General features: G+C 41.5%; 1 protein-coding gene across 11 annotated transcripts in view; it reads left to right on the top strand.

The window, feature by feature from the left end:
* Positions 1–26,750, top strand: part of KCNMA1 (potassium calcium-activated channel subfamily M alpha 1) — a 648,117-nt gene that overhangs the window by 259,994 nt on the left and 361,373 nt on the right. For all 11 annotated transcript variants that reach the window (XM_087702562.1, XM_087702561.1, XM_087702560.1 and 8 more), the window contains exon 3: positions 20,290–20,351. In XM_087702562.1, the coding sequence (XP_087558688.1) occupies positions 20,290–20,351 (62 nt within the window). The remainder of the gene's footprint in view (positions 1–20,289; positions 20,352–26,750) is intronic.

Below are 26,750 nucleotides of genomic sequence, written 5' to 3'. Positions count from 1 at the left end.
TTACAATTAAAGAGCACCTGTCATTTCAGATCCATCATGGCAGCACCTGTTAGTGGGCATCCACTCACCTGCCTCTGCCATGTCCCTCACCTTGTGGTGTCACTGCCGCATCACCAGCCGTCCCATTAAAGTGAATGGGACTGTTGGTGAGTCAACAGCGAGTCAGAGGAGGAGCCGCTGAGGGCCAGAGATGACAGTTGCTCTTTAAAAATTATGATTTAAATCGAGTTGGTTTAAATCAAGCCTTTTTACTGGTGATTTAAATCACACCTACCCTGGTGAGTTGTTATAGACCCAATGTAGAAGTTTATCATAGACAGGCATCAGGCAAAGCAGAGATTATGAGCTAGAGAGAAGAAAATATTAGGAGTTCATTGTATCTTAGGGGGAAAAAAGGGGTTTAGAAATGGGAGAGAATATCCGATACTCCCAAATATATTTGGAGTTATAAATAGCAGCCCAGATCAAATAAGAAATAAAGCTAAAATGAAAACAACAATAGATAACTGCTCAGCCTAATGTGTAAATTTCTCACTTTCAGATATTCTAGGCTTTAACACAGGGATGAAATCCACTTACCTTACCTACAGGTGTGGTAGCAATGTGAGCACTCACATGCTCTCTTCACTCACATGTGCCATCTCTGTGCATGTGCAGAGGGTCAAAAATGGATGTGATGACATCCGGCAGGTGGGCGGAGCCTGCTACTGAATGCACCAGCAAAGGTAAGTAAACAGCATGGAGGAATCCGCTGTGCCACGCGATTTAGATTAGCTAGAAAGCAGGAAATTCTGCTTTCGAGCTAATATAAATCACATGTCACAGCTGATAGTTGGAAAAGCTTTTTTTTTTTTACTACTGGTTCAGGTGAACCAGTCCATACAGGTAGCATTTCACCTCTGTTTTAATAGGTAAAGCTTCAACATAATGTGAACAGTCTTATTAGGCCCACATAGCATGTCCTGGAGACATATTGGCTCCAATTAATGACCAAGCAGTTTTTATATCAGGTTTCAAGTCCGCAGATGTTTATTCCATTTAACAGGGAAGAAAGAAAGAAATCTCACTGGGGCGCAGTTTACAGCTGTAAATTTGCATTTCCTTCTGCAAAGATTGCAGATCTCTCTTCAAAGGCAGGGGAAAGAATAGCTGATTAATCCAACTTTGCTGTTCTTTTGCTTCAAAAGCCAATCAAGCATCAAAAGAAGGCAGCCCAGCCTTTCCTTTTGTGCTAATTGGGAGGAAGAGGCAAGAGAGCATGTGTATCTCGAGCCGACACGCCTAACTAAGGGTTAATATGGATAGTCTCACTTGGTTTCCAGCCACAGATGTTTTGAATGACTTTGAAATCTGTGCATCATCATGCATTGCACGGTGCTTAATGGATTTTTACGATTATTGCTTTTCCTCAATTAAATACAGAAGAAGATTTTGCAGGGTTGTAGGGTGGCATAGTGTTGCCTTTCCATCCCATAGAAATATGATTTTATTGATTTAGTTTGTCAAACATGTATGAGATAAAAAGAATAAGTATAAACATGGACATGAACACAGGAAATGAGCATGAATAAATGGGGACAGTAGGACAGGAACGGTAGGCATGCTGATGCGCTTATGGACGCCCCCTTACAGACCTCTTAGGAATGGGGTGAGGTCAACAGTAGATAGTTTAAGGTTGAAGCTCTGAGGGTTAGAGGATGTAACAACAGAGTCAGGTAGTGCATTCCAGGCATTGACCACTCTGTTGCTGAAGTTGTATTATTGCAATCGAGTTTGGAGTGGTTTACTTTGAGTTTGTATCTATTGTTTGCCTGTGTATTATTGTGGTTGATGCTGAAGTAGCCATTGACAGCTAGGACATTGTAGTGGACAATTTTATGTACTACTAAGCAGCGTAGTTCTAGGTTGTTCCAGCCCAAAATTTCAAACCTGGTGACTTAAGGGATTCTATTGTCAACGGAGGAGTGGAGGACTCTTCTCGTGAAATACCTCTGGACTTGCTCAATTGTATTAATGTCCGATATACAGCTTGGATTCCAGGAAGACAAGCTGTATTCGAGAATTGGTGTGGCAAAGGTTTTGTATACCCTAGTTTGTAGTACAAAGTTATGGGAGAAGAACCTTTGCAAAATTAGGTTAACAACCCTTAATGCCTTTTTGGCAATGCTGTTACAGTGAAGTCTGGGGCTTAGATCATTTGAGATGCGTACTCCTAGGTCCTTCAAAGAGTGAGGGTCATCTGCGATTAGGTATTATGCACCCAATTTGTATTTGGTGTTCTGAGTTTTGTTGCCAATATGTAATACAGATGATTTGTTGGTTGAGATTAGGAGTTGCCAATTGTTCGACCATTCTGACACATAGTCAAGGTCAAGAAATTTACACAAAGGATTTCAGACTTGGGATCAGGCATTAGAATGTATCTATCTATCTTTATCTATCTATCTATCTGTCTGTCTGTCTGTCTGTCTGTCTGTCTGTCTGTCTGTCTGTCTATCTATCTATCTATCTATCTATCTATCTATCTATCTATCTATCTATCTATCTAAATCAATCTCTCTCTCTCTCTCTGCCTCTCTCCCTCCCTCTCCCTCTCCCACTCCCTCTTTCCCTCTCTCTCTCTCCCTCCCTCCGTGTGTGTGTGTGTGTGTGTGTGTGTGTGTGTTCCAGAATAACTCTGGAACACCTCAAACAATTTCAACCAAACTTGGTACACAGATGACTTGCTCTCTGGAAACAGCCTCAGGGTGTGTGTTCTGTTAAGATGCAGCCTGTTGTGCCTTAAAATGGATTCTACTCTACTGCCATAAAATGGCTTCTACAGTACAGCGCAGAGGAGTTGCCGTGGTAATGGCTTTGCAGTACTCCACAATGGGGCTCTCTCTAGTAAGGGGGAAAATCCAACATTAGAAATTACATTTGGTCCAGACATTTTCCCCCTATAAATAAATACCTGGGCAAAACCAAGTTATAAGCTAGTAGGTAAATAAATCCCATTAATTCCAAATGACTCTTCAATAGCACATTGATTCATTCCCCAATGCCCAGCCACTTCAAAACACATAGAACAATTGCAGAGAGAAAGTTAAGAAGACACAATTCATAAAAGCGTTACTTTTCTCTGAAAATGTCAGCCTTTGACATACTTCTTAACTATCATTTTTGCACACTTCGTATAATGCATCTTTAGAGCTTTGGTTCTGCAAAGTAAGTAAGCTACGTATTAGAAAAAAGGAGCCTCATATTCAGATCCAGCAAACTGATATCCCATTCAATACCAAGTATTATAGATCTTCTGGAAATATGCATAATTGTGAGTCTTTTAGTTTAATTTTGTTTCCATCCACAAAAATGGAATGAGGGGGTCCTTATAGTATGATTCAGATATGGGTGAATCTTCCCCAGGCTGTCTTAGACAATCGGCTCTGTTTAGAGCAAAAGATTTTGCCACAGTTTAGCAGCAGGACAATTTGGTTGAAAGACCCACTATTGTTTATTAGGTATCTAAAGTTCACAAGGGAAAGCTGTAGATATTGCCCATACGTGACCTAGCTGTGGAAAGTCAGTTCCAGAGATACAGTTAAAACCAGGAGGGTCAAATTGGTAAATTGAAGAGTTGATGGTAGGGAGCTGAACAAACCTTTTATGCAATGACAGCACAGTTCAGGACCACGGACAGTGGCAAGTGTCCCTTGCAGTTTGACATTCTATTCACAAGGGGGAAAATGTTGTTTCAGAGCCATTTCAAGTTAATTAATGCCTTGCCATCTACTGGGTGACTCATCACTAGCTGATTCAGCTGTTTAATGGGCCCTTGTGTGATTTGTCATTAAAGCTTCTGGAGAGATGGAGTTTCTGCTTGGGGTTTATGGTTCGGATCTAGGGTGGCAAAAATGCATCCTTGCAGGCTTGCCAAAGACCAATTATTATTATTATTTTCTCTTCTGCACTAAAAGCCTTACTAGAATTGAATGGAATGGGGAAAAAAAGAATAGAATAGAATAGAGGAAAAAAGAATAGAATAGAATGAAAAAAAGAATAGAATAGAATAGTGGGAATAATAGAATGAAAAAAAGAATAGAATAGAATAGAATTAGAATTAGAATAGAGTAGCATAGCATAGAACAGATAGAATAGAACAGAACAGAACAGAATAGAATAAAAGTCTTTATTAGCCAAGTGTGGTTGGACACACATGGAATTTGTCTTGGTGCATCTAATTTAGTGAGTATTTAGCTGGATCAACAAATTGCCTTCAAATTGTATGTCTGAAACTAGTTTTTACAGATGCAATATAAATATCATTGTTTGCTTGTTGCACATAGAGGAAAATTTCACACCAGCATTTTATCTTGATTTTATGTTCGGTACCAACTAATTAACCATAATAAGGTAATTCTACAGAACTTTTATTCCCTGATAAAAGGAAAGGAAAAGAATAAAGTAAAATCCTAACCATTCCTTCCAGGAAAAAAAGAAAACCAAAAGCGATTCTAAATGTTGCTAACCTGCCGGAAGACACCTGTCCAGAGAGGGTGTCTAATTTGGCAGGCAGAGTAGAAAAGTCTGGGTGGCTGCCAGGTATTCTCCTGCAGGAGTGCTTGCTTTCTGTCATTCCAACATTAAACAGAATGAAACTCCCTGAATTGTACAAGTTCATCACAGCTCTGTATTGTCTTTCGATTTAAATTTATTCCCTGAGTTAAAAAGTAGCTGATGCCCATTTTAATAAGTGAATCCATGGAAAGACGTTCAAAAGCAATTGCCTATATCCTGCAACATTTTAAGGTTCTAATAATACATGGCTAGAATAATCCAGTCCATGCATAAGAGTCTGGATTTAGTAGAGCCTAGATATAATTAAAGGTATCTAAAGATAGATTAATAAGTCCAAAAGGACAAGTCAAGTTAATTAAATAACTAATATGTTATAATAGGAGGCCTGCATCTCTGTGCTTTCTGTCCACCTAATAAAAGAGTAAAATAAATATTTGTTTTGTTTCTATGGAAAGCAAATTAAAGAGGGTAACCCAAGAGTCTTCCAATCAAGAAAAAACACATACAATACAAGGGACAATGATTCAGCTTGGTTAGTTTAGTTTAGTTTAGTTTATTGAACACTTATAGGCCGCCCTTTTCCCTGAGGGGACTCAGGGCGGCTTACAATAATGAGGGTTCCCGCCCCCATAATGCCCCACTGGATCTGAGGGATAAAAGATACAGAGAATTTATTCTGCTGAATGTGTATCTTCCATACAACCACAAAAACTAGGTGAAGGATATCCTTGATTCACATTTAGAAAGGCAGGTCTTGCTTGGTCGAGTCACATATTTTGTGTAGGTCTGGTTTAAACCTTCTTACATAGCAGCCATGGTTATTTGTCAAGCAACGGAATAGAAAAAATAAGACAGTTCTTGAGAAACTGAGAAATCTTGAAAGATTGCCTCTGGAAAGAAATGGAATAGAATGTTACTCTATTGAAATTGAGTCCAAATACAGCAGTTCCCTTAGTCACTCAAGCAGCACATTTTTTTAGGATTATGTGACAAGTACATCAGGGGTGGAACTGAAAATGTTTAGCAACTGGTTCTCTGCCCGGTTGATGGGTGGGCGTGGCCATGGGGTGCATGGCCTCCTCGGCCTTCTCATGGTGGGGAGGTGGGCATTTTTGCCCTCCCCAGGCTCTGGAGACTTTCCCCGAGCCTCCAGAAGGGCAAAAATGGCCTCCTCTATGCTCCGAGGCGCTCTGGAAGCCGGAAATGGGCCTGTTTCCAGACTTCCGAAACTTCCGGTAGGGCCATTTTTCGCCCACCCAGAGTATCCTCATGGACCCTGCACTTACCTGGCATGATGAATGGGCTGCATGGAGACTCCTGGGAGAGGAGGGGCGGGGTGGTAGGGCCAGCCAATCTTTGCAACAACTGCTTTGGCGAACTGGATGCAAAATTAGCATCTGGTTCTCCCGGACTGGTCCGAACCAGCTGAATCCCACCCCTGAAGTACATGGATGGAGGAGGAGGTGGTGGTGGAGGAGAAGCCAAATAAAGAGGTGAAGGAGATGGAGGAGGAGGAGGTGGAGGAGGAGGAGGAGGAAGAGAACAAGAAACCATTAAGACTTATTTTAGTGAGCCATCACTTTAAAACAATGGCCTTTCCCTTCAGTCTTGAATTCTACTGAATATAAGCAAATAATCCATAAGGAGACAAATTAAAACCCCATAGATCCTTGGGTAACATATGCTAGGTATTTTAGACTGCAGCTGTCATGATCTCTGGAAATTAAGGGCATCAGGTTTTGCCTAAGGATATTAGGGAATACTTGATTTATTAGTACTTGACTTATTTGGCTCTTAATATAAATCTTTTATCTTAAGGTAACTAGTCTTTTCAGGATATGCGATGATTGCTTAAGAGGGGAAAATCTATATTAGTAATTCCAGGCCCACTTGAGAGATATTTACATTACTCAAATTGAGGAACAAACAGTTCTTATCACACTGCTGGATTAATCTAGGCAGAGTGAATTAATTAGGAATTTTTTAAAAAAACTATATCCGAAGCTCAGGAAATCTGTCCTTTAACCCATTTCCCCCACTCTTTCATTGGTGCATCCAGCAGCCCAATAGCATGTATTATTATTGTAACAAATACTCCACCATGCCTTTAAACAGTGTTTTGACACCTGGATAAGAAGAAACCATCAAAATCAGGTGAAGGGAAGAAACAATGTGTGTCAGGGTTCCAAATAGGATCCAAAAGTAAATCAGAGTCAAAGGCAAAGTATTGTTCAAAGTTCCAATTTATTAAGGAAGCCATGTTGACACATCTGGGAAAACCTGAATCTGAAAGCTTCCAGGTTTTCCCCACCTGGTTGAAAGTTCAAGATCTTGCCCCCACACCCACAAGTCCATCACATAGTCCAATCTTCCACTGCCATGCTGGCAATTCCACCCATCCAGTTCCAGTCAGGTGCAAAGACAAAGGATGACCTTGGCTTTCTAGAAAGAATTTTGTTATGTCTACATCGCATCTCACTCCTACAATCCCCCCTCCCATTTTCCCACAAAAAAATGCATAGTAGAATAATAGGAAGTGTGGCAGGCCAAAGATCCAAAAGAAAAGATGGCTGCAGGCTTGACACAATGATGGTTTGAGAGGCCTACACCATCTCAGCTCTTTCTGAAATGAACATGAAATGATACTGAGGTATACCAACCTCTAGTGCACAGATTTACTGCCTCAGCCCTAGGGTGGATAAAAATAATGATTTTTTTAAAAATCAGATTTTTTAAAATTGAAATTGGATTTTTTAAATTTTGTATCAAATTTATTTTAATAAAATGCTTTTGGAGAAAAAAATCTAAAGATAGTTTTCTATTTAGGATACATTAATAATTTGGTTTTCGCCGCATGAAATGGAGCTTAATTATGTAGCATGAGGCTGTATATTCTGCAATATTTACATTTTTGCTAAACTCGTTCAATGAATCTGCAAACTGAGAGAATATTCACTGCATTGATGCATTCACATAATTTTACAGTAACCGTGAGATAAATCATAAAGCAAAGTTCAGGAATATTCTTTCATCCCCTTGTTTTGCAAATCTATGTGCACTACAATCTGTATGATTGTTTGAAGAGAAATGCATCTGTACCACCAGGCTCTATGTGTGAGGAGGAAGGGCAAGCAGTAAAACCTTCCAAGCAGCTTATAAATATAATATTAAAGAGCATCTGTCATTTCAGATCCATCATGGCAGCGCCTGTTAGCAGGCATCCACTCACCTGCTTCCCGCCATGTCCCTCACCTTGTTGTGTCACTGCCGCATCACCAGCCATCCTATTAAAGTGAATGAGACTGCGGGCAGAGGTCGCATTCAGCCAGTTCAAACTGGTTCATCCAAACCGGTAGTGGAAGGTACTTTTACTGGACATGAAATGAAAACAGCTAAAGTGAAGCAAAAAAAAGCATGAACTTGTACATATCAAACGTTTACCCAAGCCCCCCCCCCAGTTATCCCAATGTCCAATCTCCAGCTCTCAAAGGTGTCATGTGGGGCGCATCTTCAAGTGGCCTCATTCAGTTGGTATGCAGAGACAGTTGACCAAGCCCAAACATGACCCATCAGCATGCACAGAAGATGGTGAGAACAAATTTCCCTTCGTGAATACCTGGTAACTCCTCCAGTATCTAGTATTTCCCACCCCCAAATACCATGAGCCCCCACCCTCCCCGTTACTATGGAAGCCAATAGCAAACAAGCAAAGTAGAGGCTGACACAATGATTTAAATCATGGTTTGAATCAATTTGATTTAAATCAAATCCACCCTGCTCAGCCCTATATAATACATATGTTTTCCTCCTTTTTTGAAGGACACCGTAGCATGACCTAGTCCTTGTAGAGAGAAGATTTGGTAGAGTTCTGACAAGATAAGCTCTCGTGAGTTCTGCTGATCTCTGCAGGATAATATTATGGACATAGTTAATTCTTCCCATAATATTAACAGGACTGAGAATTGTTAAATCCTCAGTAGGCTTAGGAGATGGATTATAAACTTTCCTCCCAGTTTGCACATATGTATGCTATAACTAATACTGTAACTGCACCAAAGCTCCATAGCTAATAGCATTTATTCCTGACCTCATAGTCTTGACTTGGTGCATAGAAAAATAATATAAATTGAGGATATGCATGTAAGTTGAAGATTTTTTCCCGGTTACGAAATGACATGGATATCACGATGGAGCAATTTTGAGTTTTGCTGGTAGAGGGAAGAAAAAAATAGAATAGCCTTTTCAGGTTTTTTTCTGGGGATTTTTATGAATTTCTTCAGTTTTTAAATAATCATTCTTCAGGCTGTGCAGCAAAATTTATATTTTGAACCAGAACGTGAAATTCACTCAGATTAACAGAGTTGGAAGCGGCCTTATAGGTCACCTAGTCCAACCCCCACCACCACCACACACACACAAACACATACACAGGAAGGAGACCCTACACCAATTCTGACAAATGGCAGTCCAGTCTCTTCTTGAAAGCCCTCAGTGATGAAGCTCCCACAACTTCCGAAGGCAACTTATGTTCCATGGGTTGATTGTTCTCACTGTCAGAAAGTCCCTCCTTATTTTTAGGTTGAATCTCTTCTTGGCCAGTTTCCATCTATTATTCTTTGTCTGCCCTTGAGGTGCTTTGAAAAATAGCTTCAACCCTTCCTCTCTGTGGCAGCCTCTCAAGTATTGGAACACTGCTATCATGTCTCCTCTGGCCCTTCTCTTCTCTAGACTAGCCATGCCCAGTTCCTGCAATGGTTTATCATATGTTTTAGCCTCCAGTCCCCTCATCATCTTGGTTGCTCTTCTCTGCTCGTCTCAATGTCTTTTTTATAGTGTAGTGATCAAAACTGGATGCCGTACTCTACGTGTGGTCTTACTAGGGCTTTATAGAGTGGTATTAGTACCTCACTTGATATTAATTGTATCCCTCTGTTAATACAACTTTGGATTGCATTGGCTTTTTTGGCTGCCGCTGCACACTGCTGGCTCATTATTAGCATATGCACAGATACTGATATCAGCATAGGCACAGATATTAAAAACAGAAATATGAGATATGAGATTTTATTATATCTCATAGTTTTAACTTTATATTTCTTTTATATATCTTCTTTGTTGTAAGTAACCAAACAATTCTGTTTTCTAGTCCCCCCCCCACTTTTGAGTATTTTTGTTTTTACCCATTTTGCTAAATTAATATTTTTTTTTGAAAAGACAAACTAGCTGAGGAATACTTTTCTTCCCCAGCGATCTTGCTCTTTTATATTTCAAAAAGGGCTTTACAGAGATCGTAGGATAATCATATAGAGTAATCAGGTTTCAAGCAGCTGCCTTTCTTTCTCATAAAATGTTAAGCCTTCCAGATATCACCTAGCAAAACAAATTATACCACAGGATGGTTTTGGAGTGGGAGGGGAGAGAGCTGAACATCTGTTACAGATTGGAGGAAAAAATGTTTCTGGTTTGTGGGATATTTGCCAAGCGATAAAGACAGTAATTCTTTTTGAAAATGAAACAACTTGAAATGTACATCTTCAAAAATATATTTAATAGGCATTTTTGGCTTTTTAAAACATTGCTTCGAGGTTAATTGTTATGAACATTTATTGGCAGACATTGATTCGCTAGTTACTGAAATATTTTCAGCTTAATTCCTTCCTGTTGCCTTTATCCATCCATCCATCTATCCATCCATTTGGAGGTCTTCTAGTCCAACCCACTGCCCAGACAGGAGACCCTATATGGCGAACCTTTTTGGGGTCACATGCCAACAGGGGGGAGCACAGGGGGGTTGTGCATAGGTGCAATGCATGATCCCAGCACGCATGTGTGCATGGCCAGCGCTCCCCCCCCATTTTTTGCATGCTTTTTTTCGCCCTCCCCATGTTCCAGAGGCTTTATAGGAGCTGGGGAGGGCGAAAACAGTCTCCCCCAGAGGCCCTCTGGAGGCTTTAGGAGCTCCCCTGAAGCTCCCGGAGTGCAAAAAAACGGCCCTACGGGCAAACCAGAAGTTGGGGGAACAGACTTCCGGTTTGCTCGTAGGGTCAGTTTTCACCCTCCAGAGCCTTCAGGGACCTTCCGGAGGCTTCCCTGAAGGCTCTGGAGGGCAAAAAACGACCCTACGAACAAACTGGAGTGACATCCAGATTGCCCGTAGGGCCGTTTTTAGTCCTCCGGAGCCTTCAGGAAAGCTCCTGAAGCCTCCGGAGGGCCTCCGGGGGGGGCTGTTTTAGCCCTCCTCAGCCTCCTATAAAGCCTCTGGAGCCTGGGGAGGGCGAAAAATGGCCTCAAAAAAAGGCTGAAGTCAGCTCCCTGAGAAATGGCTCCACATGCCACCTGTGGCACGTGTGCCATAGGTTCGCCATCCCGGACCTATACGATTTCAGACAAATATTTGTCCAATCTTTTCTTAAACACTTGTGTTGGGGCATTCACAATTTTTGGAGGCAATTTGTTCCACTGATTAATTAGAAAAGAAGAATAGAATAGAATAACAGAGTTGGAAGACCTTAGAGGTCTTCTAGTCCAACCCCCTGCCTAGGCAGGAAACCCTATACCGTTTCAGACATTCAATATTGGAGCATTCACAACTCCTAGAGGCAAGTTGTTCCACGGGTTAATTGTTCTAACTGTCAGGAAATTTATCCTCAGTTCTAAGTTGCTTCTCTCCTTGATTATTTTCCACCCATTGCTTCTTGTCTTGCTCTCAGGTGCTTCAGAGAATAGTTTGACTCCCTCTTCTTTGTGGTAGCTCCTGAGATATTGGAAGACTGCTATCATGTCTCCCATAGTCCTTCTTTTCATCAAAGTAGACATATCAATCCCAGGAACCATCTGCTACATGGGCCCTGTAGACTGACAGATTGTTTATGAAGCAATCTGACTCCCTCTTCTTTGTGAATTTTGGATTGTTGTCCTACTTCATGTTTTTCACAGAACATACTATTGCAATGTTCCGTATCTCAGGCTATTTTTAAAGATCATTTGGGAAAACTGGGTCATATGCTAATGCAGAGGTCCCTACCCCTGGGTCCGTGGACTGACACCAGGTCACAGCATGCCAGAAACTGGGCCACACAAACAAGTGAAGGCCCATCTGTGGGATGCAGGCAGCATGTAAAATTTATTAAATTTATTTATTTATTATTTATTTATTTATTAAATATATTTATATGCCGCCCAATCCCGAAGGACTCCGGGCGGCTTACAAAAAAATATAAGAAAAACACATAACGATAAAGAAAACAATTTAAAAACAACACACCCTCATACATTCATTCTAGTTGGGGCTGGACCTCAACAATGAGGTCAACAGCCCCAGGTCTGCCGGAACAGCCAAGTTTTTACAGCTTTCCTGAAGGCCATGAGAGTGGGTATGGTCCGGATTTCCGGGGGGGAGCTGGTTCCAGAGAGTCGGAGCAGCCACAGAGAAGGCTCTCCTCCGAGGGCCTGCCAGCTGACACTGTTTGGCTGACGGCATCTGAAGGAGGCCCAATCTGTGGGATTTTACTGGCCGTTGGGAGGTATGTGGCAGCAGGCAGTCTTGAAGGTATCCTTGCCCTAAGCCATGTAGGGCTTTAAAGGTAATAACCAACACTTTGAATTGAGTCCGGAGACCAATTGGTAGCCAGTGCAGCTCATGGAGGACAGGTGTAACGTGGGTGTACCTCGGCACACCCAATATCGCCCGCGCGGCCGCATTCTGGACTAGCTGCAGTCTCCGAACATTTTTCAAGGGTAGCCACATGTAGAGCGCATTGCAGTAATCCAGACTTGGGGTGACTAGGGCGTGAGTGACCATTTGAAGTGCCTCCCGATCTAAGTAGGGCCGCAATTGATTCACCATGCGAACCTGGCAAAGGCCCCCCTGGTCACAGCCGACAAATGGTGTTCCAGTGTCAGCTGTGAATCCAGGAGGACCCCCAAATTGCAGGCCCTCTCTGAGGGGTGTAAGTTTTCACCCCCCAGGATCAAGGATGGACTGTCTAGGCTGTCCTTTGGGGGCAACATCCACAGCCACTCAATTTTGTCGGGATTGAGTACGAGTTTTTTTACCCCCATCCAGATCCTGACAGCTTCCAGGCATCGGCACATCACCTCCGCCGCTACACTGAGCCGGTTGTCCCAAAGGTGCCTTTTCCAAGAGGCAACCAGGCTTTCTGGTTTTTATTTTGAAGATGTTTTGCTTCTCATCCATGAAGCTTCTTCTGCTCTGACTTCCATTCCCCACCATCCACTCTGAGCTGAAGAAGCTTCTTGGAGGAGAAGCAAAATGTCTTCAAAATAAAAATCAGAAAGTCCAGTTGCCTCTTGGGGGAAAAAAAAAGCACTATTGGGATTCCTGGTTGTGTTTCTGGCCTGGACTACCACACATAGTCCTTCGGGGTTGGGCAGCATATAAATTCATTAAATTTACAATTTACAATTTACATAGCTAAAATCAATGTTGTGAGACTGAAAGTATTTCTACCCCCTACCTTTCTCTGTCTGTCTGTCTGTCTGTCTTTTACTCTCTGCAAAACTAGGAAAAATCCCATGCCTTCCTTCTTCTGTGGGTTGAGATGCCATTAACACATCAGTTGTCCAATCTGCTGCTCTCCCTGCTGTTATTCCCACATACCATTACATCACTTGAGTGTCATGGGCACTGCTTTCTTTGGGTAGGAATTGGGGTGATGTCCCAACTGCTGGTCTTAATCTTTAAAGTCCTACTATCAATGTTCCAAGTAATATCCCCCATTGTAGTTAGAACTCCGAGGCAGATCGATTCCTCAATGGAACGGCTTTATTGGGAAATATCATCTTGACACAGCTGGTGGAAAGCCAACTCTAAATGTTCCCATGCTTTCCACCACCTTAAAAGTAAAGTTTATTGTTTTCTCAAAACAATAAATCACACTGTCCAATCTGGATATTGATTAGTTGCTTGGTTACATCTCTCCTCCTCCAGCCAGGCAGCCTTTGAGATATCCTTGACCCATCATAAAGTTATGTTGTTTTTACTACAAACCCACATCTAACTCTACCCTTCTTTCAGCTCCAAGCTGTGTCAGTCTGAAGCCCTATGGAACAAAACCCCGATATGAAATAATTGTTCTGACCTAGGCTTCCCCAAACCACGAAACAGACTCCTTGTCCCAACAAAAAAACCTTTTATTAATTTACTATGAATTCTGCTCATTCACATCCAGCAAAGTCTTTCAAGGGAGGATTTACAGTCACAGACCTTATCTGGCTTGGGGAGCTGCCAAACAGATGTCTTCAAAACTTGGCAAGGAGTCCCGGAGAGTCCCAAACCAATTAAGTGAATTAATCGTCTTCTGCAAACTCCACTCCACTTTTGCTCCTCTTTTATTTCCTCTGGGAGGGGCCATTCATCATCCCCTTGTGGCCTTACTCCCAAGTTGACCCTTGTTCTTTAGCTGTTCCCTTCGTCTGGCAACTCTGCACATGCGCACACTGGGAACAGGCTCCAGCTGTTCCTCTGCCTCACTGATGTCTGACTCTGAAGGCAGCTGATAACTGTCGGATGGTCCTGGCCCCATCTCTGCCTCTGACACAGAGCCCTCATCAGAGCCTTCCCCAGACTCCAGGACTGGCCTATGTTCCTCCTCAACCTCCTCATTGTCCGAATCTGCTGCCAGCTCTGCTGGCTGCTGATAGACGACAACACTAATACCCCAGCCACCATATAGAAGAAAACTGGCCACCACCAGGTCAGCTTCAGGGCTGAAACCTACATTGTTTTGTTCTTAGGTCTCTTCAGATTGTCTTCACGTAGAACCAACCCATCTTGTATGCTTGTCCCATATAGGGATATTCAGAATTCCTTATCCAGCTCAGTGAAAATAGAGAGAAAAACCCAAAAGTAGTTCTTATTCCATGGTGGATCTTTTCTAACATCCCATCAGAGATAACAGACAGGTTCTACAGTGAAATCACCGAGGAAAGCCTTAAAATTTAACCCTCCCACAGGACATTTAGAACATTATGGTGGGTGTAAAAAAGACCTCAAGACTCCAGAAAGAGTGCAGAGAAGAGCAACAAAGATGATGAGGGAAGGGGAGGCTAAAACGAATGAGGAACTGGGTATGTCTAGTTTAAGAGAAAGAAGGACTAGGGGAGACATGATAGCAGTGTTCCATATCTCAGGGGCTGCCACAGAGAGGAGGGGGTCAAGCTATTCTCTGAAGCAACTGAGAGCAGGACAAGAAACAATGGGTGGAAACTAATCAAGGAGAGAAGCAACTTAGAACTAAGGAGAAATTTCCTGATAGTTAGAACAATTAATCCGTGGAACAACTTGTCTCTAGGAGTTGTGAATGCTCCAACACTGGAGGTTTTAAATAAGAAGTTGGATATCCATTTGTCTGAAGTGGTGTAGGGTTTCCTACCTAGGCAGGGGGTTGGACTAGAAGACCTCCAAGGTTCCTTCCAACTCTCTTATTCTATATTATTCATTTGTAGTTAGCACCTTGGTTTTTATTCTCTATTGTTTTTATCAAATGCTGTGCTACTATGTTGTAAATCGCTCGCAGTCAATCCTAAGTATTTACTCCCAATGAATGAATATGAAATACTAAGGAATTAAATTTTTATTTGTTGGTCAAGGAGAAGGATGTGCAAGCCTTCACTAGAATGAGAGGGAGAACAAAGAAGATACAGGTTTGCATGAAAATGTGCCGCTTTGCATTTATGGTTTGGGGGGGGGGAGATAAAATAGCATAGAAATGCAGGATAGGATATTTATGCCATGATAGATGGCACGGTTCTGGTTCACTTGATTTGTAAACACAATTTCAATGTTTCTGTTATTCCTTGCTTGAATTTTCTAGTTTTAAAGACCTCTTTGACCTCCATCTATAAAACTGTAAAGTTGGACACAGAAGCTGTCAAAAAGATCCGTGTATTATGTACAAGTAGTCCTTGACTTACGACCACAATTGAGCCCAAACTTTCTACTGCTAAATGAGGCATTTGCCCCATTTTACGACCTTTCATGCCTCAGTTGTTAAGCAAATCACCTCAGTGGTTAAGTTAGTCATACGGTTCCCAAGTGAACCTGGCTTCCCCATTGACTTTGCTTTTCTGATGGTCACAAAGGGGAATCACATGACCTTGTGACACTGCAACTGTCATAAATATGAACCAGTTGCCAATCGTCTGGATTTTGATAGCATGATTGTGGGGTTGTAACTGTGAAAAGCGGTCATAAGCCACTTTTTTCAGTGCCTTTGTAACTTAAAACGGTCCCTAAATGAACTGTTGTAAATCAAGGACTACCTGTAGTTTCAGTTCTCACAGTCTTCACTGGTTGTAACTGTCAGAGATAGAGACAGAGCGGAGCTTGGGCCATCCATCAGATGGAGAGTCAACAGCCCCCAGGTCTGGAGGTGGCTGATAAGGAAGAGGAGCGGGTCCAGTGCCTGATGCATGGATGCGCTGAAGGCAGAGGAGAGGAGTGCAGTGGAAATCAATGGGCTGATCCTTGGGATGGAAGAGCCACTGCTGCTAGCTCTGGGGATAAAAGCCAGACAAGGGAGGAGTTGAATTGGTGTGGCAGACAACTATTCATCTCCCTGCCGGTCCACCGCTGATAACCTGAATTTCTGAAACCTGTTTGGAAATTATCAGAATTCTTCTTGGAATCTGCAGCACCTTCTGACCGTGTGTGTGTGTGGTGTGTGTGTGTGTGTTGCTGCTGCTGCTGGAAGACAGCAAGCATACCTTCCAGGACTTCCTTTGCAAGTGTGGGAAGAGAGATAGAGGTGTTGGAGCCATTTTTTTTTGGGGGGGGGAGAGGGAGCGAGCGTCACTTTCCACAAGACTTAGTGCTGTGATGGTGAATCTATGGTACGTGTCCCAGGGGTGGATTAGATTGGATTGGATTTATTCAGTTTGTATGCCGCCCTACTCCCGAGAGACTCAGGGCGGCTAACAATCAAAGAGGGAAGGGGGTACAAAATAAAAATATAAAAAGACAAACACATTTTAAAAAACAACAACAGTCATACCCTCGAGTGGGGCTGAGAAATTCAACAGCCCCAGACCTGCCGGAACAGCGAGGTCTTAATGGCTTTGCGGAAAGCCGGAAGGGTGGTGAGGGTCCGGATCTCCATGGGGAGATCGTTCCAGAGGGCCGGAGCAGCCACAGAGAAGGCCCTTCCCCGGGGAGTTGCCAGCCGACACTGGCCGGCAGATGGGATTCGGAGGAGGCCTAGTCTGTGGGATCTAATAGGTCTATGGGAGGTAATTGGCAGGAGGCGGTCTCTCAAGTACCCTCTTTGATGTCCCGTGAGCTGTCATCCCAGTTCAGTTCTGCCATGCATGTGCATGCACCTCCCACCGGCCAGCTGTTCTTCAGGTTTCTGCTGCTCATGCACTTTCCCACAATAGAAAATGCATAGTAGACTAATAGAAAGTGTGGCAGGCCAAAAATCCAACAGAAAAGATGACTGCAGACCTGACACTGTGTGGTGCTTGAGGTGTTCCTTTTTACATAGGGAATGCCAAATTATGCCAAGGAAGAATGGATGGGTCAAGAGAAAATCATGATTGGATGGAGTTCCTGAAATTCTAGAAAGAAAGAAGGTGCCAAAAATCCGTGGATGGAAGCAAGTATAGAAACATTTGTAGAAAAATAGTGAACTGTTTGGGGTAAATTCACATTTTCCTTCCCCATTATTTTTCCTTATCTCATGCCTTTAATTGGTTTGCCAGGCTATTCCCTAACTCCTTTCTGACCTCTACCTAGCATAGCTTACCTCAAAAAGGAGTAGCTGGAGAGTAAATGTGTTTGTATAATATTGATTTTCATCCATTCGGACTCTGTTCTCTTTAGCCACGGGAAGTTAGCAGGAAGCGAGTGGAAGAGATGTGTTCAGCTGTCAAATTTCATTCTGACATCCCTGAGTTTAATGGGCTATAAGGAGATGCCTTAAAAATGGCCTGTTGCATCTAGCATTGTCTGTTTTGTACAGTTCAGGCATCACTCCTTGATTTTTTTTCCCAATCCCGAAATATTTCTTCTGTGACATAGGAGATTCAAAATAAAGCTTTGCTTAATTCCCCAGGCTTTGAGCCCCTTCCCCAAAGCAGGTTTTGCTCCCCATTATGCCTATGTCCATAATGGCAAACCTAAGGCATGCGTGCCACAGGTGGCGCAGAGAGCCCTCTCTGTGGGCAAGCCAACCATCAGCCCAGCCCAGCTCAATTGCGCATGTGTGCATGCCTTCCACCGGCCAACTGGTCTTCTGGTCTCTGCCGTGGGCGCTCATGTGGGGGCTGTGCGCATGCATGCATGGAGGGTGGGGTGCATGCCCGTAGGGGGCTCGCATTACATTTTGGGACTTTGCCCAGTGCTCCCAGGGCCTGTTTTGGCTTCCAGGTTAGTGCCAGAGGTCTTCTAGAAGCCAAAATGGGGTGTGGGGGCACTGTGAGGTCCCCCATGTCCTGTTTTGGTGCTGGAAATCCTCCTGCACCAACTTGGAAGCCAAAGGTGGGTGAGGGGCGCAGGGTACATGCCCAGGGGTGGGTGCACCATTGCATTATGCTTTCAGCATATAACAACAAAAAAGTTAGCCATCACTGGCATAAGTGCTTATAAAAAAGTTTCACATTTTTTTAAAAAATAATCTATATATCTGTGTTTTTCTGGAAAGGTGATTCCCATTTTGATCTAACACACTGAATTTTTTCCCCCATCGTTTGAAATCAAGGTCTTAATTATCTGTTACTGGTTGTTCGTTACTGTATCATTTCACGCCATTCCTAGTTTTGCAAACTGCAATAGGTGTAAACCAAGGCTCAGGGAAAACATTATTCTACTAATCACAGGTATCTTGCATTCAGTGAGATTAACAACCTATGCTTCACTAGTACAAGAACAGGGTCTCTGTATATAAAGTATTAATTATTGTAAATGCTCTGTGTAATGCTTTTGAAGTATTTTCTCATATCCTTATATTATCACAAAGGCATATATATTTAAATAAAACGTCGGCTTCCATGGCTTTACCTAGAATTTGTAGAATGAATGGAAGTAATATGCTGTATTTAGAATCAATGAAATTATAAAAATTGCTCTTGATGTTATAAATGCAAAAAAAAAAAATCAAATAGCTATCAACTTGCAACTGTCCACTTTTCTTTCTAGAAAGTCAAATTCTTAAAAAATGAAAGTTTATTTCTGACAATTTTATTTTCAGGCCAAATTGTTCTGCGTGAATAAGGCTGCTAGGATACTAGAATTAATTATGTAGCTTGAAAGAAATTCTAGCATATCATAAAGAATCACTGACCAGATTATCCAGAGATATGTCTTTCGTTTTAGATATTGATTCTATGAGACTGTCTCTCTTACCCACCCAATTCTCCCATGCTCTCTCCAGGAGATAATTTAACAAAAATGTTTACAAAATGCCTAGTTTTTAAAGATCAGGGGCAATGGGAGATATTTGTGGGAAATGTCTAGATAGGAGTCTATTACAGAGAGTGTGGCCTTCCCATATCACAATTTGTAATTTCCCAACAGGATGGTCATGTAGAAATTGTGATGTCTCAATGGTTAAAGATAAAGACAAACCCTGGGTTTGAGACCCAAGCGTCGCACTATGGGGTGAGCTCCCGTTCCTTGCTCCAGATCCTGCCCACCTAGCAGGTCAAAAGCCTGCAAATGCGAGTAGATAAATAGGGACCACCTTTGGTGGGAATGTAACAGCATTCTGTGCTCCTCGGCATGTAGTCATGCTGGACACATGACCAAGGGGACGTCTTAGGACAATACTGGCTGCCTCGGCTTAGAAACAAAGATGAACCTCGCCTTCTAGAGTCAAACATGATTGATCAGGGGAAACCTTTACGTTTACCTGAAGGGGGAAAAGCTTCCAATGATCGTGCGGCTCACAGCTGAGTTGTGCAATCTTTGGAAGCTTTTTTTTTTTACTACTGGTTTGCAAAACCAACAACGATCGTCCCTACCGGTTCAACCAAACCAGGAGGATTTCACCCCTGGTCTAATGGAGTTTACGGAGATTCTCAGTCATCCATGTCATGATTATCCCAAAGGTGCTTTTTCAAGAGGCAACTGGACTTTCTGTTTTTTTTATTTTTCTTTGAAGACCTTTTGCTTCTCATCCAAGAATCTTCTTGGATGAGAAGCAGAAGGTCTTCAATAAAAAAAGAAAAAACAGAGAAAGTCCATTTGTCTCTTGAAAAAACACCTTAGGTTGTAATGATGCTCTCTGAGCCTGGTTGTTTACTTCCAGACATTTCATATCTACAAGACAAAAAAAAAAGACAAGCTCAGAAAATGCCAAGGACCTCCCACAGTTCCAACCCTTAGCCTCAAATATCCTCCTTTAAATGTCTAATTAACACAATCAATGTTGGCCATACAAGGGATGGCAAGGTACCTTAACTGGTAGATTTGCCATAATATTACAGGGCAGCAAATGCTCAATTATCAGCTTTATTATTTATACTAGCACCACTGGACATAACATGAATTTTCTGCCTCAACCACCGCAGCGCTTTGGGGTATGTCAGGTTGCATATCTTTTAAACATGTCCTCAGCTTTGTCAAGCCTTGTGTGCAATGTTCACATCTGTGAAGCAGAAGACCATTAAAATGGCACCACCAAATTTCACATCCTTTCCTCTTCTTTTGTCTGAATGATAAATGCTTTGAACACTGCAAATGATTGCATTTTTTCTTCTTCTTGCTTTTTACAGGTCGTTTTAGTTTTTGCTCTTAGTATTGGTGCTCTTGTAATATACTTCATAGATTCATCAAAGTAAGTACTTGAATACCTTTCCTCCACGTTTGGCTAATGTAGTTGTGAGTTTTTATGTGGCTTGATTTTTTTTTTTTGAAGCTCAAAGCTTTATGTTTATCATTTGCGTATAAATCAAGATCCATTAAAACACTACTGTTTTCCAGCTGTGTTTTCAAAGACATTGGGAAAGAAATTTTGTGCCCTGTTTCCCTGAAAATAAGACCTCCCTGGATAATAATCCCAATCGGGCTTTTGAGTGCATGCACTAAAATAAGCCCTCTTCCGAAAATAACCCCTCCCTGAAAATATTGCAACACAGCAGCAGCCATAAGGTGACCACGCTCGCTGCCTCTGCACCTCAAAAATAATAAGACTTCCCCAAACATAAGGCCAAGCACGTAATTTTGGGGGTCAAAAGAAAATAAGACCCCGTCTTATTTTTGGGGAAACATGGTAATTGTTTTTATAATTCTCTGCAAATTATAGTCCCACATTTCTGTTCTTAAAAAAAAACAGAAATCACAATACAGGTAGTCTCTGACTTATGACAGTTCATTTAGTGATCGTTCAATGTTACAATGGCACTGAAAAAGTGACTTATGACCATTTTTCACCCTTAATTACTATTGCAGCATCTTCCCCATAGTCACGTGAGTTACATGCCTATGCTTGTCAACTGACTCACATTTATGACGGTTGCAGTGCCTGGGGGAGGGGGTCACGTGATCTCCTTTGGTGACCTTCTGACAAGCGAAATCAATGGGGAATCCAGATTCACTTAACAACCATGTTGCTAACTTAACAAATGCAACGATTCACTTAACAATGGTGGCGAGAAATAGTCCTAAAATGGGACTAAGCTGGTTTAACAAATTTCTCGCTTAGCAACATAAATTCTGGACTGAACTGTGGTCGTGGACTACCTGTATAGAGAAGTATAAACTGGAGAAATCACCATGAAAATGTCAATGTGTTTATATGTGTAACTACTGAAACTAATTAATATATTGCGGCTTATTTGGGAGTTATCGTACCACCCGATGTGCCCTAATATAATGTTGACTGCTGGCAATATCCTGCACTTTGAATTTCATCCGAGAGTCTTCCCTGCTACTATCCCATCTATCTGAGATATTCAGGATGCTGAAATTAAGTCGTGTTTTTTTTTTTTTTGTGGCGAACGGTGCCTGGTGATGACCTTCATGGTTGGCTGATCATAATATTGTTATGATAAAAGATACCACAGTCTGAACATAATGTGGTTGGTTGTGCAGGGTTTTTTTTTTTTTTTTTTGGTTCTGAATTGTAAATATAGTCATATTTTGTTGGTTTATGATTATGGTTTATCTTAATATGGTTGGTAACTGCATCTATAGTTCCATTTGTAACGGAATGCTCTTCCCCTTAATGGCCAGTTATTACACATATTATATCCTAAAATGCATATGATAGTGAAGAAAGGGGAATGGAAAATAATAAGCATAAAATTATATCCAGGCTTGCGGGAATACCATCCCGAAAATACACCAGTTGAGAGTTGAAAAGAGATAACCAAACAACAGAAAAGGAAAGGAAGAGAGGAGGAGAGCAGAAGAGAGGAAAGGAGAGGAAGGCTGGAAGGGATAGAAAGAGAAGGAAGAGGGTAGGAGGGTAGGAAGGGGAAGATGAAGAGAGGAGTAGGGGAGAGGTAAGGGAAGAAGGGAAGGGAAAGGAGAGGAGGAAGGAAGGAAGTAGAGAAGGAAGAGAGGGAGAAAAGAAAGGAAAATCAGGTTGGTGATAATACAAAATAAGTGTTTGGGATGGTAAACAAAGCAACTCAGAAAGTATAATTTAACTTTTTATATGGAAAAAAAATGAATAAAAGTGATAAATATAAATAAGAACTATAACTATGTGAGTGTATACCTGTAACTCTATGTAAGAGAATAAAAATATAAAAAACTTTAAAAATATTATATCCTAAAAGACACTTCAGTGTGCTGATGTCAGAGAAACAGAGTTGTAGCAAGGAGTCAGGGTTCTTGTTCAAATTTGCAGGACTGATAGGAGTTTCCATATGCCTGAATTATACTTCATTTATTATTATTATTTTTACCTGAGATGTGAACATATGTGAATACAAACACACAAAACGTCTTGGGTGGGGAGAAATCAACATTTTCTGGCTGCGCGGCTATATTAAATACTAAGTTTGAGACCAACAATTAGCTGCCCCGTAATGGACGAATGACACACTGTTGTGCATAGAAATCATTGGTTGTGGTTTAAATGGTGTCCTTGTCACTTGTTGTACCAGATGTCAGACATGCCTCCTTCAAAATTCAAGAACTTCATTGTTTCATTGTTAAAGGTACTTTTACTGGATAGGAAGTGAAAGCAGCGAAAGTAAAGCAAAATCTGAGATTAAAAGGCGCAAAATTGTACATATCAAAAGTTTACTCAAATCCCTCCCCCCAACAACCGCAAGCTAAATATCCAATCTCCAGCCTCTAAGGGTGTCATGTGGGGTGCATCTTCAGGTGGCCTCATCCAGCTGGTATGCAGAGACTGTTGGCATTGACCCGACCTAAACAAGAGCATTCAGCATGCACAGAAGATGGTGAGAACTAAACTCCCTCTTCATCCTGAGACCCTAAACTCCCTCTTCATCCAGCACCCTCCCAAATATCAAAACCCCCTCCCTCCCTGTTACTATGGCAGCTGATAGCAAGCAAGCGATATAGAGATTGACACCAGACAGTGCAGAGCAAATATGCCTCTTTCAGGCTCGTGCTTTGGCGTGCAGGTTTTCCAGAGAGAACACAGACTGAGACAATAAGATCATTTTATTTCAATTTATCAGACTTTTCAGGCAAAAGGGATTCCTGTCATTCACAGTGGGAGCCCCGATCCTTAGTTTACATCCCCTTTTATAGTGGTTTTTTTTTAGTTTACTTTACTGTCATTGCACCTCGTTTAACAAAATTAAATGCCATCTTTAGTGTACATTGCAACTATAAAAATAAAACACAAACACACATCCTTCACATTCTATACAAGTGAATTGAAAACCCCTGATATTGCATTAATATTGCACTATACAGTAGAATTCAGTAGAGTGACTGCTCTGGGATTGAAGCTGTTCTTCAGCCTATTTGTTCTTGTTTTTATCCTGTACCATCTGCCAGATGGTAATAGTTCAAAAAAAAAATTGTGCCCAGGATGAGATAGAGCTTTAAGAGTGTTTTGAACTTTCTTCACCTGGAAAATTAGCAAAGATGTCTAAAGACAAATCAGCAAATTGTTGGAAGTCTCAACAAGCAATAGGCTCCTACTATCATATGTGGTGGACATGTGCAGAAGCAAGGGAATATTGGACTAAAATAAGAGTATGGTTAAAGAAAATGTTACAAGAAGAAATAGAATTTAGACCAGAGATATTTTTACTAGGCATTATCCCAGAGAAATTCAAGGAAGAGGATACCTATTTGATTATATACATAACTACAGCAGCAAGAATTGCCCCAAAATTGGAAATCAAATAAACTACCAACAGATGAAGAAATAATAAAAAAGATATTAGATTGTAAAGAGAATGAATAGGTTGGCAATGAAAATAAAGGATAAAGAGGAATTGGAGTACTTCAAGACATGGGGAAGATTCTATGATTGGGTATAGAAAGGAAACTAGAAAATAAAATGGGGAGAAGATATAGAACCCAGATGAGGCACTGTTAAATGGAAAAGAAAACAGAAAAGAAAATATTAAAGATATAATAAGCAAGATATAAAGGGGAGGAAAATATAGCTAGGATAGATTAGCGACAGTAAGGGAATGAGAAATGATATCAAATTATATGTGGGTCTGCGGAAATACCATCCGAAGGAATTATAAACTGAGGCCGGAAAGTGATACCTACAATAATAGAAAAGAAAGAGAGAAAGGAGGAGAACATGAAAGGAAGATGGGGGAAAGAAGAAAGAGGCAAGGAGAGGAGAATGGAAGGGAGAGGAAGAGAAAGAGAGAGGATAGGAAGGGAAAGAGGAAGAGGAGGAGCGAGAGAAAGGCAAGGGAAGAAGGAAGGGGAAGGAAAGGAAGAAGGAAGAAAGTAGAGAAGGGAGGGAGGGAGAAAAGAAAGGGAAAATGAGTTGGTGTTACAAAAGGAAGAAGGGATGGTAAATAAAGCAATCTAAATTGTATATTATAACCTATTAAATGAAATAATTAATGTATAAGAATGATAAATGTATAGAAGAATAACAACTATGTGAATGAATACTTAAAATGTTATGTAAGAGAATAAAAAATAAAAAAAATTCTGAGAAAAAAAAGAGTGTTTTGAACTTTCTTAAGGCAGCGGGAGCTATAAAGCTCTTCCAAACAGGGGAGAGGGCAACCCGTGATCCTCTGGGCAATGATGTTGACCCTCTGGAGTGCTCTCCTATCTGCCACTGTGCAATTGGCAAACCATACACAGGTGCAGTAAGTTAAAATGCTCTCTATGGTGCAGAGGTAGAAGGTCAATAACAGTTTTTCAGTCAGTTGTTGTTTCCTGAGAAGTCTCAGGTAGTATAATCTCTGCTGGGCCCTTTTGACCAGTGCTGCAATGTGAGCACCCCAGGTCAGGTCCTCTTTTATCTCAGTAAATGTGTTTTTATTTTCCATTTTCAATTCGTACAGTCACATATATACTGTGCATAACCGGTGCTATATAAGTCAGGTCCTCTTTTATGATAACACCCCAAAACTTAAAACTGGCCACTTGCTCCACTCGGTCTCCATTGATAAGCAAGGGATGGATGTCTGATCTATTCCTTCTGTAGTCCACTATAAGCTCCTTGGTCTTATTGGTGTTAAGGACCAAATCTCCATACCACGAAAGCAACCTGTCCACCTCATCTCGATAGGCAAACTCACCCCCCCACCCCGGAGATGAGAGTCCACCACTGTTGTATCATCTGCAAATTTAGTAATAGTATTACTAGCGTGAGTGGGAATGAAGTAATGCACTATAGTTAACATAAGAAAGAAAGAAAAATGAAGGAGGACAGTTGGTTGGACAAGATAAGAGTAACCTCTCCTTGCCCAGTCAATCAGCTACAAAGTTTGTTTGAAATTCATGAAGAAACAAACCAGATGTGTTACCGTGAACAGATTTTTCCTTGCAAGCAGACAGTATCCACGCATCCTTCTGTAGCTTATCTCTTCAGTTTAGCAATGTTAGATACTATCAATCCATCCATAAAAATTCCCCCCATTCTACTTTAATGGTTTTCATAAAACCTTATTACCATTTTGAAAGAGAGAAAAGTAAGTCAAATTAAAATAGGGAGTAACTATGTTAAGTAAAATACAAAATGACTACGGTATGTTAGCTAACAAGTTACAAAATCCCTCAACAGCAAAGCATATACTAGTGTATGAAATACAGTATATGGCACTTGGTTGGATTTAATTTGATACATCATTTTGAAAACAGCATGCTGAATGAGGTTGGGGGGAAAATTACACCCCCCCCAAAAAAAAATTGACTTTTAACTTTACAAAACTTTCCTCTCACTTCTTAAAAATCATTTAATTTAGAAAACATAAGTGAGATCCAGGATCAAAAGGAGAAGATAGACGCAAAAGGGTGAAAAGAGATATGACCATCTAAAATCGGGGGTCCCATTAAAAAGACTGCCTTCCTTCCTTCCTTCCTTCCTTCCTTCCTTCCTTCCTTCCCTCCCTCCCTCCCTCCCTCCCTCCCTCCCCCCTTCCTTCCTTTCTTCCCTCCCACCTCCCTCCCTTTCCCCCTCCCTCCCTTCCGCTGCTTTCCTCCTCCCTCCCTCCTTCTCTTCCTTCTTTCTTTTCCTTCCTTCCTCTGCTTTCCTCCCTCCCTTTGTCTTCCCTTTTCCCTTTAATATCATCAATTTTCTTTGCTCATTGTTTCATCATGTCAAAGGTAATAAAATGTCTTTTCCACTAGGGCTGGGCAGTGATCTAGGTTTGAAGAGAAACACATGAGCATTTGTCAGCAGGTCCTCAAAAAAGTCTATGCTCATTCCTGCAATCATGTCAAAACCGATGTGAAATCCTGGGAACAGACACAGTAACTTGACAGAATTGCAGTGAGTTCTATCTTTGGACTCCGAAGCACCTATTCAGAACTATTTCTGAATGATTACATAATTGTACCATGCATCCAGCGTGATCGCTCAGAGGATGTGTTTTTTTTTTAACCTACCAGCCCTCTGCTTTTGTCCAGCAGATGTGGTGACCTTCCTGCCATGTTTAATTTTGTTGCGTTTGGAGGCTGCAGGGAGTGTGATCAGTGATGTGATCACGATAATGGGGAGGGCTGAACTTTTTTATCTTTTGGAAGGATCTGGGAGGCTTTGGGTGGGCAGAGGTGAATTAGACCTTGCCCCTCAAAAATCTCCTAAAATAGGAAAATA

The sequence above is a fragment of the Thamnophis sirtalis genome, unplaced genomic scaffold, assembly GCF_051295495.1.
Source record: "Thamnophis sirtalis isolate CommonGarterSnake01/CBP01778 unplaced genomic scaffold, rThaSir2_p1.2 scaffold_15, whole genome shotgun sequence".
In the NCBI taxonomy this organism is placed as follows: Eukaryota; Metazoa; Chordata; class Lepidosauria; order Squamata; family Natricidae; genus Thamnophis; species Thamnophis sirtalis.
Note: the sequence above shows the minus strand (reverse complement) of the source record. Positions and strands in the feature narration are given on the sequence as shown.